At 35.1% G+C, this 21,579-nt stretch overlaps 3 protein-coding genes across 3 annotated transcripts; 1 reads left to right on the top strand and 2 right to left on the bottom strand.

The window, feature by feature from the left end:
• Positions 1-393: 393 nt before the first annotated feature.
• Positions 394-2,071, top strand: LOC120341081 (caspase-2-like). Its single transcript, XM_039409509.2, has one exon. The coding sequence runs from the start codon at positions 570-572 to the stop codon at positions 1,809-1,811; it is 1,242 nt and encodes a 413-aa protein (XP_039265443.2). The 5' UTR covers positions 394-569; the 3' UTR covers positions 1,812-2,071.
• A 2,926-nt stretch (positions 2,072-4,997) lies between these two features.
• Positions 4,998-18,248, bottom strand: LOC120341078 (bromodomain-containing protein 7-like). Its single transcript, XM_039409507.2, has 17 exons — positions 17,421-18,248; positions 16,730-16,926; positions 14,889-15,075; positions 13,842-13,899; positions 13,224-13,368; positions 12,784-12,894; positions 12,171-12,263; positions 11,491-11,606; positions 10,569-10,701; positions 10,016-10,082; positions 9,397-9,504; positions 8,994-9,129; positions 8,063-8,186; positions 7,787-7,832; positions 7,311-7,359; positions 6,698-6,834; positions 4,998-6,047 (listed from the first exon to the last, which is right to left on the bottom strand). Exons 1-17 carry the CDS (start codon positions 17,470-17,472, stop codon positions 5,923-5,925), a joined length of 1,884 nt encoding a protein of 627 aa, XP_039265441.2. The 5' UTR covers positions 17,473-18,248; the 3' UTR covers positions 4,998-5,922.
• A 342-nt stretch (positions 18,249-18,590) lies between these two features.
• On the bottom strand, positions 18,591-21,522 carry LOC120341080 (major facilitator superfamily domain-containing protein 9-like). Its single transcript, XM_039409508.2, has one exon. The coding sequence runs from the start codon at positions 21,224-21,226 to the stop codon at positions 19,961-19,963; it is 1,266 nt and encodes a 421-aa protein (XP_039265442.2). The 5' UTR covers positions 21,227-21,522; the 3' UTR covers positions 18,591-19,960.
• Positions 21,523-21,579: the final 57 nt, after the last annotated feature.

A 21,579-nucleotide genomic window follows, 5' to 3' on the forward strand; every position in this document is an offset into this window, starting at 1 on the left:
CAAGCTTTGCAGAGATGAGTTTATTGAAAACTAAACCCAACATGTTTTTGTTATGACTTCAGAACTTAGGTTATAAAACAATGAGCGCTCGGAAAATACGGTTAGTAATAAAGATAAAATATTATCACGCCTATTTGTATATATATATTTATATATACGAAAAAATATATATACAATGTAAGTTTAGCATCTAATATAGCAATTTCAAACTGTGACTGCCCCCTACGCTAACCAGTAAAAGACAGGCTAGCCGTAAGCGAAGCCCCAGGCTTGACGTGTCCAATATTAATAAATTTAATCTCATTTTATCTCTGCACTCAGAAACTATTCGAGCGTATTGAAATAGGAAAGCACATGTGAGAATATAAAAGAAACATAAAGAGAAACAAAGACGAGAGAGACAAGATTAAAGAGAGAAACGCCATTTTTTTAAAGGGCTAACGAAAGTAAACATTCGTTGAAATTCAAGAACCGGCGGGGTCGTTCGGAATATGTTCTTGTGGATTTCTTTTAGTGAACGGTATCTCTGTTCAGTGAGACGATAGGTATTCGTCTATAATTAATGAAAGATGGATCGATTGAGCAAAAAAATATTACAGAAAAATAGGCTTTTATTGGCACGATCATTGGACATCAGCGAACTCTTGCAATATCTGGTTCAAGAAGGAATTTTAAGCGATAGAATGGTTGAAAAAATCGAATCGAAATGCACGACTTTTGGTAAAAATGTCGCCTTTTTAAATATATTACCCACGAGAGGACCCCTGGCATTTGAAAAATTAGTAACTGGTTTAAAAGAGACGCAACAGGACTATTTAGCGGAGGCTCTGCAGTTTGACGAAGGTCCCCGAGATGAAAACTCGAACCTGCTCGAAGGACGCGACAGGACAGATACGAAATTCCACGCAAAAGAAAATATTTTGACCTCAATGGAAAATCCCATAGACTCTCATGATGGTCCTAGCAATTTGTTGGTCGAAAAGTCCACACTAGAATTCTATCGGGGAAACTACAACCGGGGATATAAGATGACGTCACGACCGAGAGGATATGCGCTTATCATAAATGTGACTGAATTCGACAACGGAGTTGATCTCCCGCAAAGACAAGGAGGAAATTTAGATAAAGAAAATCTTGGATCCGTTTTACATCATTTAGGATTCGAAACACTTCTTGTGGAAAATCGTACTGCCTCAGAGATAAGCAGCTCTCTGGAGACGTTTGCGCGCAATGAAAATCATAAATCACGCGACGCTTGCGTCGTCGCCCTCCTTACCCACGGACAAGAGGGAGTTGTCTATGGCCGCGATGGGAAAACACTAGTGATTGAAGATATAATATCCCTTTTCGACAATGCTAATTGTCCGAATTTACGGAACAAACCTAAAATATTCTTTGTACAAGCGTGTCGAGGGGATCTCTATGACAGGGGAATCGATGAGATCGACGGAGGCGCAAAGATCAGAAAATCTCGGTGCACAACGTCGACGTTTGATTACAGCTTTGACGAACCTCGTCTTCCTACACGATCGGACATGCTATTTGGATATGCAACTCAGCGAGGGCAAGCGGCAATGCGCAACACTCATCATGGAAGTTGGTACATCGAAGCACTTGTAAAAGTGTTAGCGAAAAACGCCAAGAACCACGATCTTGCAGAAATGCTGACATCGGTAAATAGCGTCATCAAAGGAATGCAGTGTCACTCGCCTGGATCGGACCTTCACAATTGCAAGGAAATGCCCATATTCCACAGCACCTTATGCAAGAAATTGTATTTATTCCCTGGAATATTTCAGAATAAAAAATGAAGATGACGGGTTTTCTGCCACCAAGCACAATGGTTGAACAGATAAAGCCTCTTCGACAAATCCATGAATCAAACTTTTCCTACCTTTTATTCCTCTTGAAGAAACCTTTCTTTCATTCTAACTCATTGTAGAAGATATTGTTCAAACCCTCACTCTAGTATTTAATATATAGCAATGCTTAATTTTAACAAAAATTTTATTTAAAAAAAAGTCTATTTTACGAATACAAAACATGTAATCATGAAAAATTCTGTTTTTAATAGCTTACAAAAAGCAGCACTAGAGATGTACCGATACCACTTTTTTCGCCGATACCGATACCGATCCGATACCAACTAAAAACGCCGATACCGATACCGATACGCCGATACTACAAAAAGGCCGATACTACCGATATTCCGATACCGATACTATGTAATTATTACTTAATTAGGTGTGCTGTGTAGGGCAGACGGGTTAAAACAATGGTCTTTGAGCGTTGTTCATAGCACACATTATTTCAGATCGAAAAAGAGATATATCACATAATATGAAGTTGATGTTTGGCATCCAGATGCTTTAACTGATTAAGATACAGGCTAGTAATCTCGGTGTTCAATTAGAAAAATCCTGATCCGGGATGTCCAATTCAGATTTATTGTTAATATCGCGACCTTCGAATATCGTTATTCATGTTTAAAAGAATATCGCCCACACATTCTAGCGCCGCCGTCCTACGTTCAAATTAAAAGCATTTTACAAATATTTTATTTTGTGGCTAATCGTAATCGTCGCCGCAATAAAACAAAGCCAACATGAAAGAATATCAATCAGCACCGACAAGAAGAAGGCCTACCTATAACCGTCGAGGAGGTTTTTTCACTTTACTATTTTATATTATTTTACAATTGCTATCATATATTTTGAGACAATCTAGTCTAACTCTAGGCGGTCATGTCAAAATATCTATAAAGAAATTGTGTAGTTAAACAAAATTAAAATTAATACCTGCGTAGACTGATAATTGTGTCGGAATTTAGTTTATCGATGTTGACGGACTAGGCTTGCACGTAATTGACAAAAATCAATTCCGTAATTACGGCCAAATCGATTACGTAATGACCCCGTAATTGCGATATTTTTTTCACACATTTAAACCTATCATAACAACCAATTTAATCCACTTCTATTCCGAATGGGACATCGGAGTTTGGTTTTCATATTCCCGGCAGTACTACACGCCGGCTACAGATGTTAAAGACAAATATCAATAAGTGAATTCAAAATAATTTTATTCTGATTTTTATCTTTTGTATTAGCTTTGATTTTTTTTATCCACTTTATCACCAAATTTTATGCGATCAATTTTATCATTACCAACACTGGTAATATATTTAGGAAACGATAGTTCACTTTTTTAAAATCGTATTAACGTATTAATACGACTTAATAAAAATTCCGGGTTGCTAATTTAATAATCAACTACAAGCGTATTCTCTCGTTTGATTATACTTTCGCTTGCCTCGCGACGAAGACTTGTTATTTCACCGTTTTCTACAATATCCGACTTTACTACTTAGTTAGCATTTTATGATAATTATTGATGCCGACTTATTGACGATATTTCGAATTCCATGCTTCATTCTACATTAAATCATTTCGCGGCCTAAAAGTTATAACATTATTTGCGATAAATTTAGATCAAATATTAATTATTTGCGCATTATTTAAAATACCGTACTTATATGACATGCCTTCTCTGAAAATACCAAGTTATGTCGCAAAACAATGCATTTTGTGACATTTATTTTGCACTCATGAAAATATTAATTTATTTTTCTAACTCAAGTCGACAATCCTATTTGCCAAGATTGACACAAGTTTGGTCGAGTGCCGGTGGTATTCGAGTCGACGATAAATCAAAATAAGTTGCCGCATTTGGTAAAGACAGGTAATCATATTTGGCCGACATATTGCGAGGCATTGTGAAAAACATATTGAGAAATGCCAAGTCCGGACAGATATATAACGATAAAATCGGTAACAGAACATCAAGATTTTGTAATAGAAAATGGATCTCGCGCAGAAAAAACCCTGGGAATCCCGTCGTATTGTTGTTTCTCTGCCGTCTCAATCGCTTTACCGATGCCGAAAAGACGAAGTTGCGTCGGTTCATTACGCAATTTCTCTTCCGTCTTTATATTGCTGTTTGATAAGCGCGACATTAATTATCACGGCATTTACAAAAAGACCATGTTTTATAAGTTGATCTCTTACATTCTTTAGTCATTTCACCCGAAGAAGTTGAAACCAGGTGTGTTGACGTCCATCGGTCTCAACACAATTCTATTCTTTATCTACGGTTAATATGTACATTGGCCATCCTAGATAAGTTGATAATAGGTTAGTAAATGACGCGTTATGCCTTCCCCATCTGCCTAACAAGAGAGAAAAAAACGGCTGCGAATACCGGAACTCTAACTTCTTTTACTTAAACTTTAATTTTTTACAATCGACGGAATTGACTGCTCTGAAGAGAGCTCGTTTCAATCGCGAAAGCGCTCGACCAATAATTACGACTTTACGTAATTCGTAACTTCCCTTCCGTAACTCGAAATAATTCCGTAATTCCGTAAATCCGTAAATTACGTGCAAGCCTATGACGGACTAAATGACAGTCGTTCTTGACGACAAACAGTCAGAATTTATACCCGTGCTAAAAGTCCATGTGCCGTTAATAAGGACCCCAATTCTACTGTATGGTTTAAAACTGGGCGCCTACTTGCTTTTTGTTATGTGCTATGTTGACATATTTCTTCATAATTACTATATAATATTAAAAATGTTAATATAAAAATTTGACAGCGAAAATAGCCAAATTAGTTGAGCTAGTTTGGCTGATAAATAGCTAAAAACATGTGAATCCTATTCTCTCGCGAGGGTGGGGACATGTATGGCTCATAGCTCACGATCTCTACAGACAAAAAATAAATTGAAAGTAGTATTCCAACTTATCTTTTAAAACATTCTGGACCAAATCAAAAAGGTAAATATATCGGAAATATCGGCCTTAATCTAACCGATACCGATACATGGCCGATACCGAAAAAATGACCGATATTGCCGATACCGATACCCGATACCGATACATCGGTACATCTCTAAGCAGCACTGGAAAAGGTATCTGGTAGAGACACTTATTAAACGATAAATAATTGGGAGGAAATTGGTGGTCACCTGTTGTATTATAATACAATTAACTTGATAACCCAAAATCACTTGGGTAGGTAATTTAAGAGCCAGAGTGGCATTCGGCCTCGGAAAGCAAAAACGAACAAGGTGTTTCCCTCTTCCCAATGACATCTTAACCTGAATGCAGTTTTTTACTATTATCTATAAATCTTTTGCCATGGTCACATTTTTATTGCTATATCGCTGCTGTATAGAGCTAAATTGATCCCTGTAGCACGAGTACCGTATATGCTCGTTTTACCGCCCGATCTAGTTTAACGGCCCGTGCTTGAATACCCACCTGATGTAAAATCTGATTTTTCAGTGGTAGACAACAATAGGAAATAAGAAGCGCTTTTGTCACAACGCTGTTGAATTTTAAGCACCGGTAGATAACACTCACGCCTTAGGCGTCCAAGTACATAACAGATAGCATTGATTACATAACACCATGGTTTTCAAACTGGGCGTCGTGCGTCGTTTCAATATTGATAGGGCGTCGCAAAACTTTTCTTCTTTTGCGGATTTGTACCTGCGGTGCGTAGAAAAAGTCAAAATTTTCGCTATTCTCGTTTTAATCATACTTGAGAACTGGAAATAGCAATATATTATTTATTGTAACGATCGAAAATAACAAGCACCTGTGCTTGAATAAGGGACGGTTTGAATAAGGGCCCGGTTAGTGAGTTGGTTGAAAAAAACATGGGCCCGGGCTACAAAACGAGCAAATAAGGTATTTCAAACCTCTCCAACAATAATATGATTGTTGAACCCACTAGGAAAACACAAGACAAAGGCAGACAATTCTCTCCATTGGGCCACACTTAGGACAGAGACATAATCTTCTTCATTCTCAGTTGTATATCATTTTCATCATACTGAAACGTTGTCTCTTAAATTTTCAAGAAGTTGACTCTACTTGAGACATATCCACTCCAATTGCTTTCCTTATTCCATCAACATTGCTGACTTGTTCAGGTTGAGTGTGCTCGATCAAATCAGTCAATTCGCCTTGTAATTCGGAAGCTGAAAATCAAGTCACTTGATTAGAATATAATATCTTTCCCTATTCATAATTATTCTATACATCAAAAATATTGGATGCTCCAGAAGTGTGCGTACCAATATGGAGGTACCGTACCTAATTTTGTTGGCCTATTATACATCATGTTGTGTAAAGGGACTGAAACCTATGGGCAAAAGGTATATTCACTTGGCTAACACAGACAGTCCCCAAACTAGAACTAAAAGAAAAATTGAAATAAAATTATGGCCTAACCCTACCTGGTACACACACTACGAGAGTACCTAGTGTGAATCAATCATATTTGGTCTATTTTCGATCGCTGTGGACACATCATGAGACAAGAATACTTAGTATAGTTCTGACTATAAATTTCCTAATCCTTAGCCCACTTCAAGAGAATCATCGATAAAAAAAACCTAGTTTTTTTTTCAAAAGGTTTTAATGAGTTTTTTTTATTTATCACGCTTAATAGTAAAAAGTTGGCAAACCTAAGTAAGAGAATGAATGCGTTCAAGAACTAGATGAATCATTCAATTTGCTAATTAATGTTGTTATTGCAAATATTACATGGTGAAGGATTTCACTCATTGCTCTCAGAAGTCGTATAGGTGGGCCGGGCCAAGTTTGAGAGACCCTAGTGGCAACTTACCTATGGCAGTCTCTTCAACAGTAGGTCCTTTTAAATTGGATTGACCGAGTGGTGGCTTTTCACTCAACCTCTCATTCTGTTTTTGTTCTAATTTAACAACAAGTTCGCCTGCTTTGTCCAATTTTTCTTGAATGGTGCTGAGCAAATAAAAAATAAAAAACAATCGGATGATTCTAAGGAGTGGAACATTAGTAGTGGCATCTTCAGCTGTTCATATTCAAATGTTTTTCTTGAAATTCATCACAAGTATTGATTTTCACTATTAATCAGAAATTCTAATTAAATTTTTACGAATTTGAATCTGGATTTTGGGTTAGTTGTTTAACCGTATTCATTTGTTTAATACTGTTGAACGGTTTAGAAATAGGGTAGTATTTTCATATTTATCCCAGGAAAGAGAAACTCTATAGCAAACCATGGTCTCATGTTTGCTTACCCGTTCACATCAGAGGTGAGAATAATTAACCAATAATTTCAGATGCATGGATAAATATCATAAGGCATAATTCAAACAAACCATAGGCAAAGAGAGACAACTCACAACAACATTCTAATTTTCCATCATTCTATTGAGCACTAGTTTTATTGCAGAAGATTTAGATAGAAATCTCACCAAGTAGAAGGTTCTTCCTTGTCTGCTTCTTTTTTCACTTCTTGAGAAACTGGAAAATATACACAAGTTTTAATGATGCAAATGAACAACCAAAGTATTTTGAACTATCTCTAGGTTTATATTTATATAATCTTTACAAATAGTTTGAAAATGCGTTTAAGCAGGTTATTTTCCCAATGGTTTATCTTATGCAAACCAGACAGCAAAGAAACAAGCAGCATTCTAATCTCACTGAAGATACTTGAATCAGAATAACTTAAATTAGCGAGTGCAGGATGTCACAGTCTGGAACAATGGATTAAACGATCGAGGGCCGTGGATCATGAAATTTTAAGTTAGATAAAACGAGTGCTGGCAGGCTAGGTCGGAAGCACTCACTGTAGATCTCTAATAACGAGTTTATAAATACAAAAAGAGTATGAAAATGCCATCTCTGAATTCAAAGAGAGAATATTATTATAGTGACTCATACTCACACTGTCCTATCTCAACTGCAGCTTGTTTTGCTTTTTCTGCTTCTTCCTAAATTTACAATACAATTAACAATTTTACTTCAAAAGGTTGAAAAAAATTTAGAAATTTTTAAAATTCAAAACATATGCCGAAAATAAACCATAAATCAATATAAACCATGATTTTGCTGTCGAATAAATTCAGTCAAAAGATTTGAAAACCGATTGTGCAAAGCAGGTTACAAAACTTCGAGAATATGGATATCCTTGACACAATTATACACAAAAAACAACAATTACCAATTTTCGTTTATTATCAATACTTTCAATTGCTCTCTTGTGAGCTCCATGAGTTAAAGTATCTAAAAGATCATCCACCATATTTATCAAGTCACTGTTGGAATCCTTCACAAAATGATGCAAGCTGGAAATATAATTCATTAGTCAGTTAAATTCTCCTACCAACTCTACCATCACCCTAAAAAAACAGGTGAGGTAATTCACAGCAATTTTATTCTGTTTTCTGTTCTGTATTCATCCATACATACAAACAATAGTTTACAATATAAGTGATTTTGGAGTTACCAAACACCTAAAATACTGTTCATATATAATTTTTTACAGAGGCATCCCAAGTCGTCACTCCAAATAAGATGCTACACCCTACACAAGCAAATGAAAATGAATAAACAAAAAAATAGTGGGTGAATAACAATGTTTAAAATACCACAGTTTAAAACTTTTACAAGTCTTTTTGCACCACAACTGCTCTGAACAAGACTCTAAACGAATTGCCGCCAATTCCAAAACAAAAATTAATTTAAAAACTTAGTAAAGTAAAAGAAAACTTATGATTATGTCGAAACATCATTCTTTCTACTGACACACGAGGACAATCCCAGAACTGCGTCAATTATGTGTACCAATATGGAGGTAAATAATTTTGTTCGCCTACTTTACATCAAGTTGTGTAAAAGGACGGAAACCTACGGGCGGACGGAACGGAAACCTACGTATATTCACTTGGATAACACAGACATTTCCTGAACTCGTAATGGAACTAAAATAAGGAAAATCGGAACAAAATTATGACCTAACCCAATACACACACTACGGGAGTACCCCCAAGAACAGCCTCGAGATGTTTAAATAAAATACAAAATAAATAACCAGATCACCTAGAAAATTTGTTATTAAGAATTGAGAATAATATGAAAAAAAGTCAACGAACCTCTTGGCAAATAAATATTCAGTGTCTCCTCCATAAGCAGACAATAATAAATCACTTTCCTCCTGTGTTATATTTGCAACTCTTGAATCGTATGTCGGTGAAAATGACCCAAATGGTCCATAGCTTAAATATGTTACTGAGAATAAAACAAAATTGATTTTTGTTTGAAATTTGGAATAATGTTATAGAAATAGAAAAAAATAAATAGGATCGAAATGAGGTTTCACTGTCTTATTTCAGTAATAAGCACAGTAATAATAAGAATCCATATTTTAAGTCATTTTGGAATCTAGTTAATATTTCATTTTGTTTTTTCAGTTTGTTTTTTATGTTTTTGGCCCTTGGCATCCCATTGATTTTATTTTTTATAAAGTGTTCGTGTATCATCAAATCTAACACTTACAAGGAGTTACTCTATTCCTTTTATCCTCTTTAGCTTCAGGTAAGGCATCAAGTCCATTTGCTAATCGTCCAGTCAGTGTACCAAGATCAACAACATTACTTTCTGGGTCTAAAAATAGGAAATTTGTTTTAAATCATGAACTCAGAGGCAATCAGTTATGATCAATTTGAATTGACGACAGAAATCAAACAAAAAATTGGCGTTGAAAAATATTTTAGAAATAAAATTTCGATTGGATTCTGATATGGTCTAGTTGCCCTTGCCACTTCAAGATATTTGAAATGATATTCTCAAATCGTGGCCCTAAAAAACAAAACCCATGATTCTCTAAATTACTTATACGAAAATGAAGAAAATTTATTCAACATTTGAATATCTGTTTGTGAGGTTATTCCTGATTTTCTGAGTTATTCCTATTCCTGAGCTAGGATAGGATTCACATATTTATCCCAGGGGATGGAAAAACCGATAAGACTGCTTAATCATATGGCAAACCACGGCCTCTCGTCCGGTTACCAGTCCATGTCGGGTATGGGATTAGGTTTCGGAAGCATGGATTTGATGGTGGAGGAAGCCGTAACCGATCGTTCACATTTCTACCAACAAATAAAATATTTACCTGGTAAATCAGGATTTAGAAAATTAAATGTTGTTTTGCCAACTTCATCGATTCTGAGAAATCCCATCTGAAATATTAGAAACCAATAACAGAATTTTACTGAGTCCTAGAAATCGAGTTACGAACTTTGCACAAATAAAACCTCCTTGCTGAAACAATCAAACACAATTGTACATGGATATATTTATATCAAGATTCCAAATGTTGTCTGATAACCATATGCCAAAAAATCTGCTTCCAGAAAATGAGAGAAACATAGGAAACATATAGGCTATTCTTAAATTTTTAACCCCTTGCAACTTTTCATTAAAAATATTTTGGTGAACTTTGCTTCAAACTATAATCAGCTTCAAGAACACTTACACCTTCAGAAAAATTTAAAATAAAAATTTTCACCCTTTTGCTTTAAATCCCTAGCTAATACTCGCCACTGAAGCCATCCCCAAAGGTCAGACTCATCTTGAAAAAATCTTCTAGTAATTTTGAGTCAATCAAATGGGTAAACATATACGCCAAACCATAAATAACAGAATACTGAATAGACAAGTTCTACCTTAGTTTTTGGACACATTTTATCCAATCTTTCTTTTGCTTCTTTAGCAGCTTTGAGTACATCAGGAGCAACAGTTTCTTCATTATCAGCATCTGTGAAACTTATCGCATCAGGATGTGCTCGGAGATCAAAACTAAAGAAAATAACAAATAATTGAGATCAAGGTCAGGTTATCATTTTATCCTAGGGAATGAAATCGATAATTTTAATCATATGGCACACTACAGCCTTCTGTTCGGTTTGCACAAAGTCCTGGTCATGTATGAAAATAGGTAACCAGTTACCGGTAATCATTCTGGATGCGGAGACTTGATGAATAGAAGTTCAGCAATCCTCCCGAACATATTTACCCCGAGGCATATGAACCCAACAACCACCGCAAAGCAATAAGTAATGGCTAGGGCATCAATGACTCTTAGTATGATTAGCTGTCCAGTGAATTGACAATTTGGGGGGATGTCAAATCTTCCTTCAAAACAAGGCGTAACTGATATGCATGGCTGCTTTATTCTAGTGTGGAAAGTAAGTATTGGTGCAGTGCAGCATAACCAACGTATTCCACTCTGGGAGTCTGAACCTAAGATCATTATCTGACAATGTTAATATAGATACGCATTGCTTAACAGCAATTACAACAAGGCTACTTTTCATGGCGCTCCAGAAGTATGTGTACCAATGTGGCAGTAACTAATTTTGTTCGCCTACTTTACATCAAGTTGTGTAAAGGGATGGAAGCCTATGGGCAGGGGGTATATTCATTCGGCTAACACAGACAGTCGCCGAACTCGTAATAGAACTAAAATAAGGAATATCGGTATAAAATTATGGCCTAACCCTAACCTGGTACACACACTACAGGAGTGCCTTTGTGAATTAGTTTTGAACTATAAGAATAAACAATGTAAAAAAAATGTTCTCATACTCTGATTCATCTGTGGAATTATCAGCTTTTGCTTGTTTTGTTGATATTTCACCAGGAATTGCTAATTCTGTACCAACTTCAACATCCATATCTGTTACATCAACCACATTGTCCTCCTGGAAAAGAATTGCAGATATTAATAAGAGATCGCTCAAATTGCTAGGAAAGTAGCACTCTACCAATCTTTTCTGAACAATACTACAAAAACTTTTTATCCATATGTTTGTATGAAAATCTACTTTTTAAATAATAATCCGTTTTCGAATATTCATATTCATGCCCCTAATTTCATACAACTGACACATTCAAGAATAAAATAGGATTTTAATATTTTATGCCAGGGAAGAAAGTGAAAAACCGATAAGACGGCTTAATTCATGTGGTAAACCACTATCCCTCAGTTACCAGTCCATGCAGGGTTTGGGGATAGTCAACCTGTTATTCATTTTAAATGCATGGACTTGATGGTGGAGGAAGTCGTACATGGCCAGTGGTTACATTTACAACCATATTACAGTCAGGAGTCCAGCAATCCTCTCGCATATATTAATAGCGCACAGGATTTAGAGTAATGGACAGCGTATTCCTAACGCTTAGCACAATGCACTAACCACCGCGATTCCAGAGATGAGTTGGTCAATTTGTATTCCAAAGCAAGAGTATATAATTTATGGTCTCACCTGAGGTATGGGTAACCCCATGATCAATGCACATTCAGCTTTACTTAGGTCATGAAGAAAACTGAGACTTCTTTTCATATTGAGTAGTCTTTCCTGAAATCAGAAAATTGGTTCAAATTTTTGTTTATAGTTAAATCAAGTGATAGTCAAATTATATAAATTCAAAAAGCTAGACCTGACTTATTTTGGAAATTTTCTCTGTAAACCAGCAGTAACTTATTTATATATATAATGTTGAAAGGACCAAAAGCAATTCAAATTTGACACTTTGTAACTCATGCACAGCAAAGGTAAGATATGTATTACATGCTGTACATCTCAAAATAATAAGTTAAAATGTGTCAAATTTAAAATGCATTCAATGAAAAACCATATAAAACTGGGAGACAAATTCTGTAAATATTCAATCTATAATTTATTATTAGAACCATAAAGGGACAAATTAAAATAAATTTTTAAGTGATTCAGAGTCTAGCTACACGCTGACACAAATAATACATTTCTGTTACATTCATCTGATCAAAATAGGACTCATGTACAGATGATAGTCAGCCTTACAGAAGCTCGATCAGCACTTTTTTGAAGAGAATTTTTCTCATGTGAGTAATGTTACCTTGCTCATTATTTTCAAACCAGCCGCCAATAATTTCTTTGCACTTTCATAAAATATGGTTTCAGGACGATTGTACGTGCAGCAGTTCTCTATCATCAGTTTGAAGTCATCCTAAATTATAAGTAAAGTGGAAAAGTTAGAGTGGTAGAATTAGCTCAATATACAGATTTGAAGTATTTGAAAAGGCGTCAAAAAATCACCATTGAATTTGCGGATTTGAAGTATTTGAAAAACTCAAAACATATCTTAATTCTGAACGCAAGAATAGAGAAAGTAAGTAGATATTCACTGAGTATGAACTTAATCAGTCGAACCATCGGAGCAAATTAACACATACAGTAAGACGGATGCAGTTGCTCAACGTTAATCAGTGCTTACAACACGAAGAATAATAATGTAATATGATGAGATCTAACAAAGTAGTCCAAAGTGTAACTAACCCTAAAATCATTGACATCATTATATTTATGTTGAATAATTTTCTTCCTAATTGTACTGAAGTCCATAGGTTGTTGAATAAAGTCAGAATATCCTGGTGCTATCATGTCGTTTACTGGCCATGCAAATATTTCATGTGGATCCTTCCTGCAGAATGTTACAATGTTATATTACAACTCAAAATAAATAAAAAAGAAATAAATTATCCACTATCCAAACTACCATAATCCTATAGAGAGGGGAGGGGTCTGTATGGGGCCGATACCAGTATGGGTAATTAAGATATGGCATATGGGTATATTTGAATTGTTGCGAATATACACGTATGCTAAAACTGTGATAATGACGTAACAATTGGGGGTATCTAGAATGCAAAAATAAAGTGTTAAACTATTTCACTCAAGTTCGGCGGGCCATATTAAATCGTTTCGCGGGCCGTAATTAGCACTGATATAATAGGATAGAACAAGCAATAAGCATATCAGGTCAATCGTAAGAAAATTAAAAATTAAATTTAAATTTAATTGATGATAAAATTGATCAAGTTGAACCATTGGCCAATCATTCCAAGTTATTTGACATGAGCAAGAATTTCCTAAGCTGATATGTGAATGCATTACCTTTCTAATTGCCTTAGCAAATGTTCCAATAATTTGTCTAAAGATTTTCTCATCAAATCTGAAAAGTAATTTTTACTGGATTTAGAACATATTTGGTAGGCCTACTAGGATTTTAGGATTTAGGAATTTACATATATTTATCCTGACGGAGAGAAAATCTGATACGACGGCTTAATCATATGGTGAACCACGGCCTCTAATCCAGTTACCATTCCATGTCGGGTATGGGATTAATCAGCCAGTTCTTTTGTTTTCCGAAGCATGAACTTTAAGGTGGAGTAAATGGTTACGTGAACCCAGGGTAACCAGAGGTGCGATGGCAAGAGTATTCCTAACGCTTAGCACGATGCACCACACTGCAGAGACAATACTATTTAGTTCTTAAAATGCTGAGTGCTTACAAAAACTTTTTGTTTCAGAAAAATATATGGTGGATAGATCGGTGTGGGCCTACTAAGTGCTAAACACCAATTTCACAACTGTTCTGCCAGAGGTAGCAACAATTATCGCCAGTTAAAAGAGAATGAAGAGTGTTCCAGAGCTTCCAAGGAAAATATATGTGTACTGTTATGAAGATACCAAAATATGGAAAATGGATCAAGTTCATGTAGCCTATTTATGTTTTCTGAAGCTTAAGACAAGTTCAAGTTTAAGTTATGTGAAAAGTAAAAAATCTGGCAAAGCAAAAACTTGACAATGATAAATGAAGTTACACCAGCTAATCGCGAGACTCCTTGCTGTTGTAAGGTGGTTCATGTAACATCTTGTCAGTTATGGCTTACTCCACTATCAAGTCAATGCATCCAAAACAAATGACTGGTTAACTATTCTTATTTATGACATGAACTACCGGGTAGTAACTGGCCAAGAGGCCGTGGTTTTTCATATGAATAATAAGCTATCTATCTCACTTCACTCTGTGCAAACATGAAAATTCTATCTGTGATAGAACCACCAGGCAACAACACAACAACCAATCATCTATCACACCTATTTAACCAGATACATCAACTTCGTGTATAATACTATAATATTCGTATATAATACCTGTAAAAGCCATTGTTTTCTTGATAATAATTTTTGTTGTAGTAGGAGCAGGAGAGAATGAGGTATTGTGAGAAGATTGACTGGTGTTATCAGGAGAGATAGGAGCTGCAGGTGGAACACTTCCTGGAGGTTCGGATCTAGTTTCTGCCTCTGCCAGTAATGACTCTTCATACTCCTTCTTGAATCTCTGCATTCGATAAGGTTGTGATTAGGTATTGAATGGGTACAAACTTATTCTACACCAGTAATGATTAGCTGTAATCGTTCATGTTGATAAAATTATTTGTGTAAATGTGCTTCATAACACAGCCGGATGGCATATATACAGTATTATTTGGCCTAGTCCAACTCTAAAAGGTATGAATGGTGTTTTACAGTTAATGTTCATGGTAGAGTCGTATATTTCATGAAAAAAGAGACTCCAGCCGTGACGCAAAGTGCGAATCGTATAAAGAGCGTGGATTTCAAAATCGTCAGTCACATGTGTGAAATTGTTGACGTGACTCAGAGAGGAAATCAATCAATATCAATCCTTTATAATGACTTATTATTGGTATAGCCTGTATTTTCAGTCATACATATCATCCCTGGCACTGTGATGTTTTGATAAATATGATTTTGACTGCACCATACTTGGCAGAGGTATCGAGATTTTTTAAACCTGAAAAAAACGTAAAATTAATGGTAATTTTCACGCGTAGCGGCGCACATTAGAATGTTTATGTCTTTCTACACGCATTTCCGTCGAAAAAAGTAACATTTTTTGCATTGAGGGGGGCGTGTGCGCTAATAATTTTGGAATTTTGGCGTAAAATTTTTTTTTTTTAGATGAGTGCGTTTTACATATATTGCTGAATAGAGCTCTATCACACGCTAATAAAAAGCCATGAGTGAAGCTTTAGGGCCTAATGGTTGACAAAAAAATAACCAAAGTAAAATGGCACCAGAACGACCGGCTGGGGAAAATGATGATTTACACAAATACGTATTGGGAAATTGACACAGAAATTTTAATGCTTCCTTTGCAATTGCTGTAATCTCTTTGTGGAGCGAAATCTAAAAATATTCCTTTCCATATTTTTGAAGGTAGTAAAAAGTCGGGTTTTACACTATTTTCACTATATTCCAACAAAAGCTGAACAACATGTAACGATGGTGCGACAATGGCGTTCTTTTCTTGTTAGTTGCATAACAATGACTAAAGTGACGCAACAACCGAAAATAGTTCCGTTTTGTCTATTTATTGCACTGTGACTAAACCTATTTAACGAACTAGCCTACTTGTAGTTTTTTGAACGAGACACGGTGGTCCAAGAATATTTATAATGACGCATCAACATGCTGAAGCAAGAAATGATTTCCCCTGAAAAAAACAAAACACAGAACCCCTAAGGAACCCTATAAACTCACGGAACCCCACTGCATGTGTTGCGGAACCCTAGGGTTCCGCAGAACCCCTGTTGATGAGCACTGTTCTAGATATTCATACCAAGATGTCACACAACCTGAAACCTAACCTTGTACATGACCTGAGTTCAGGTTGTGCGCCATCTTGGTGTGCATACTTCAGGAGGTCCCTTGTTTCAAATCAATGGGCTTGATTTGATGGTGGAGGAAGTAGTAATCGACCAGCAGATGCATGAACCGCACTGCGGCAGTGAGGAATCCAGCAATCCTATCGCTCATAAAGCACAATGCTCGAAACGCCAAACTTTCATTTGCCACAAAAAGTTAAAGATAAATGATATTCTAATGAACCATGAAATTATGTGTTATATCAAATAACATATAACCTTATATCACAGCTGAAAAAATATTCATAAGATAAAGTTGACAATCACCTTTTTAATTTTTAAAGTTGTATGTTCATGTTCGTCTGAATTATGTCTTCGTTTTTTCTTTTTCTTTTTGTGAGATTTCTCGTTATCAATTGTATATTCTCCAGTAAATGATGCGGGAGATCCGGCAGCATAATCAGAATCATAAACACCTTCTCCGCCAAGTTTCAAAACGATCTTTAAATGAGGCTTCTCCTCATCTGAAAAACAAGAAGAGGAGTTTCAGATAATATTGTGATATACATATCTCCAATTTTGATATTTTTATTCAGCTATTTTTTTCCACTGTGCAACAAACATCGTACATATGAACGAAAAATATTTAAATGAATCTATGGAAAAAAAATTCGTACAATTTTTTAACAGCAATGGAAGAAGCGTTTGAATAGACTATCAAAGTTATCAGGTCAGAGACACCATTTTCCAGCAGAAGATGACGTCAAGCAATTACAAAGGTGGGAGAAAGCATAAGAGGTACTGCGGTTATAAAAAATAGAATCTTGCTGGTTCAACTGAGCTTACTTACAATATGAGAAGTCATATCAAAGACACTGAGCAGTGTTTACTGTAGAAGATATTTCCCGAAACTGTTGCCATTAAATATTCCTGACATATTTAAGCCAGTACAACAAAAACAATTATATGAAGACTAACAAATAAAATAATATGATGAGGTAATATTAAATTTTTTTACTTTCGTCATCATGTCTTCTTTCAGACTTATGCTTCTTGTGTTTCTTTCCCATTGTACGATACGTATACTAATTCAGCACTAGAGATAATTTTAACTAAAAATCATATTTACGGTAAGTTCGAAATAGGAAATAAAATTTAAATAAGTTAATAAAATTCATTGAATAACCAGGTGAATACACAGTATCCAGAATCCACTGATGCAGATATTCACTCCAACAAAAGAAGACAGGATTTTAATGAATGTCTACAATGGATGGAAAGAGACTACAGAAAACTAATGTGAATTCAGTCTCTAATTCGGTTGCAAGCATGGCTGTGGAGTTGCATATATTCATTGATATTAGTTAGATACAAAGCCACAAGTATAATTTCTGATTTCTAATGGTGATAATCGAAGTGAAAACTTGTAATACAAAGTAATAAAGCATTAGGTTCACTAAGGTAAGTTCTCAAAAGACAATGAAAGAAACCGCTGCCAACAACTCTTGCCAATATTTTCGAAATAACACCTGGAGTTCAAGATCTATGAAATAAACACTACGAAGCAATATTTCAATGATCATGTAGTCTGTAATTTACTGGTAAATGCAAATCGAGTGTCAAGCGATCTTTGGTCTTTTTTATCTACCTGCTAAAGTATAACAGCAATACTCCAGGTAAGGATGTATTAGTGGTTTGTACAAATGAATTATGCACTCACACAACACAATCACTAATATATGCCGTTGTTTATATCAACACAATATGCACTGTATTTTATTTTTCAATAATAATTCTGGCAACAGGGTGAGATTTCCTTTTAAGTCATGCTCAATCTCTATTTAAGATTTCCATAAATGTTTGTATTCATCAACATCAAATTCTTCAGTTTTGGTTTTTGTCTCCACTTCCTCAACTATATTTTGTCGAGCCAGCCAAAGTTTTCTACGTTCCACATCACTAAGTGGAGCAATGTCTATTGGCATTTTTATCATTCGCATTGGTTCAGGATACCGAATTGTGTACGTAGATCCATCCTGTTTTACAACCGTTGTTTTGTACATCCCAGGATATGTTGATCGTTTTTGTTTACTGGCGATACATTTGTTCGAGTTTTGCCTAATGTTGACACAACTGCATTTTATTAATTTATTTTGAAGAGGAAATAATTTTTGAATTAAATTACTCATTTTAATTCTGTAAAAATATCAAGAAAACCTGAATAACAAACACACATATACAGAAACATCAAAACCGAATAAAACCTAGAAAAATACATCAAGCGACAAAAAAGTACAGCTCTTAATAAATCCTCACAGTGGATCCAAATGTTCAGTCATCCAAGAATTTTGTATAATAATAGGCAGGGTTAGAAATGAACTGAAAATGTAAAAGACAATGAGGGATCTTGTTGATGACACCTGAATGGGGATCATCTTAGATTAGTTGATGAAATGATTTATTAATTTTACAAATAGTTCAAATTCAAGAAGTTCAAGTGTCATGCCAACTACCTCACCAACACGCACGGAGGCCCAGTGATGACTATTGGACATATTAGAGGCTGATTTTCCATATCCATGTTTGTAACAAAGATGTAAAACGCCTATCTGCATATGCATCTGTCTCATTAATAAAAGCACATAAATATATATAAATGTGTAACGACTTTCTAATCTTTTCCCTTCACTATAAAATGTAAAAATCTTGGGTATACATGATTCTATAATAAAACGATATTAAACACAATACGTGATCTAATCCAATTTACAATCCCAAAACAAGAAAAATAAAAATCCATGCTGACATAAATATCTAAGCTTTCATATTACAAAAATGAGTTCCAGTAAAATTAAAATGAAACGAAACCAAACTGCATTAAATGAAATAATCGTTATAAAACAACAACAGTATATGGCTATATGTTTTCCAGTCAAAAATAAACCTTTACTAAAATTCAGGCAAATTTCACCTTCTAATATAAATACATTTGTAAACACTAAACAGTGATATGAATAATAGTACAGACTTCGAATGAACATAGGATGAAAGAGTATAATACATGTTCATTTTATTCGGTAATGAATTTCGAACTTATTCAAAATAATTGTGATAATTTTTGTGAAATTTACCAATTCACTGGTAATTACTAATATTTTTTCACCCAATAACATTCACCAACATTTACGCAAATCTGTCACAACTCACAAGGTTAGTTACTAGTAACTCTTCTATCAATACTCTCTGTTTGAGACCCATACTCTGATCAAATTTGCGAGTTCAAACCAAACTTAAAAACTCAAAATATACTTTTCAAGAATTCAGATGATCTTAATGATTTTGTTCAAAAATTTTCTGTTTCACAGTGCTACAAAATAGATCCTTGTGGGTTTTTAGAAATCGAAAAATCACATTCTAGAATTCAAAAACTTTGACATGGACATGGCTATTGAAAAGCGAATATTTGGCAATATTTACAGCAATAATGCATAGATTAAATAATGTTTTATCAAATTAATTACATCATAATTCTAATCTTTCAAATTCGAAAAAAAAAAATCACATTTTCAACTTTCTTTCTCTATATAAGTAGGAATCATAGTAAAAAACTGCAATAGACAATGAACCGAGAAATATAGAAAAAGCATTTGGAGCTGAGAAAGATAATTCTTGTAGAATGCCATTAGCCAGAGGCGCTCCAAACCTGGCCACGGATAACACTGATGATCCAAGGCCTTGTATGTGTCCAATGTCACAACTTTCTGAATATTTCACAGTCAAAACCACACCACAAACTCGAAGTACTGAGGTACCCATAGTAAGGGTTGTCATGGCTACTAGAATCACAGATATTTTCGAAGAAATTAAAAATAGAATAAAAGATAGCAAAACTAAACAACTTGCATGCATTTGCAATTTCTCTTCATGGCCTTTGTAATATGCTAAATTCGACACAGTGCCAACTAAAAACCCAAAAAATAACCCAAGAAACCCATTATACGAGACAATATATCCAACTGTAGTTGAGGCTAAATCAGGGTGATAATGGGTTAACCATAAAACAAACGTTGAACGAAACATCAAAACTGGCAAGGCAAGCAAAAAACGAGAAGCAAAAACCCCTCTCTGGAAGCGTTTGAGGTCATCAGTTATATTTTCTACATTTGCTGTGTTTTCGGTAACACCGTTTTCGTGATTAAATCCATTTTTGTGTGATTTTTCTGTTGGCATGGGTTTATATAACTCATGATTTGGATAAAATCTTAAAATTGACACAACTAAAAAATTTAGTAAAAAAAGAGAAGCACAAATCATATAACTAATGTAGAGTCCATAAGTATGGCCAAAATTCGCAACCAAATGTCCATGAACAGTGGGTCCAATAATAAATCCAATGCTTGCAATTGCATTAAAACTTCCTATTGCCTGATTTTTGTTATGACCGGACTCTTCAATTAAGCAACATCTGCATAAATCTTGTGTGTGCTTAAAAATACCAGGAATTATCCTTAGCAATGCCAAGCTGACCAATGATGAAACAAAAAATCCAGAAAAGAGATATCCAGTAGAAGAAATTATTAGGCAAGCTGAAATGGCATTTAAACGTCCTCTGGAATCGCTCCATTTTCCAACCAAAGGACTTGAAAACAATTGTAGTGCTCCATAAATAGATGTTATGGCCCCTGTCAGGGTCGAAGAAGCTCCAAACGATTTTATATGAACGGGAAACGCTGGAACGACGAGACTTACGGCAAGCATGTCTAAAAATCCAATCAAATATAGAAGGAAATGCCGAGCCTGTAGGTTTCTATTTTTCTTCGTCATAATACAGTAATATTATGGTATGTCTTGGTCTTAAATAATCTCTTATCTCGACAGTGCAATAATCTAACATGAAAACATCAGGAAGCATGCCGAAACTAATCTTCAATTGCTAAGGAAGAGAATACGACAGTTACCTACTTTCCAGCATAACGCATTAGTGCGCCATATGGATGTTTCAAAAAACGAAAATGTTCATATCTACGCAAGTTGGCGCAAGGCATCAATAAAAAAATGCACGCGATTTGACTGAATTTTCGAACCAAATGCTTACGGCCGTAGTTTGGTTTGGGATTATTTAATTCTTTTTGTGAATAATTTTCTAACTGCAGAACCATCGTTCCATAGGTGTGAAA

This window comes from Styela clava, chromosome 14 (assembly GCF_964204865.1).
Source record: "Styela clava chromosome 14, kaStyClav1.hap1.2, whole genome shotgun sequence".
In the NCBI taxonomy this organism is placed as follows: domain Eukaryota; kingdom Metazoa; phylum Chordata; class Ascidiacea; order Stolidobranchia; family Styelidae; genus Styela; species Styela clava.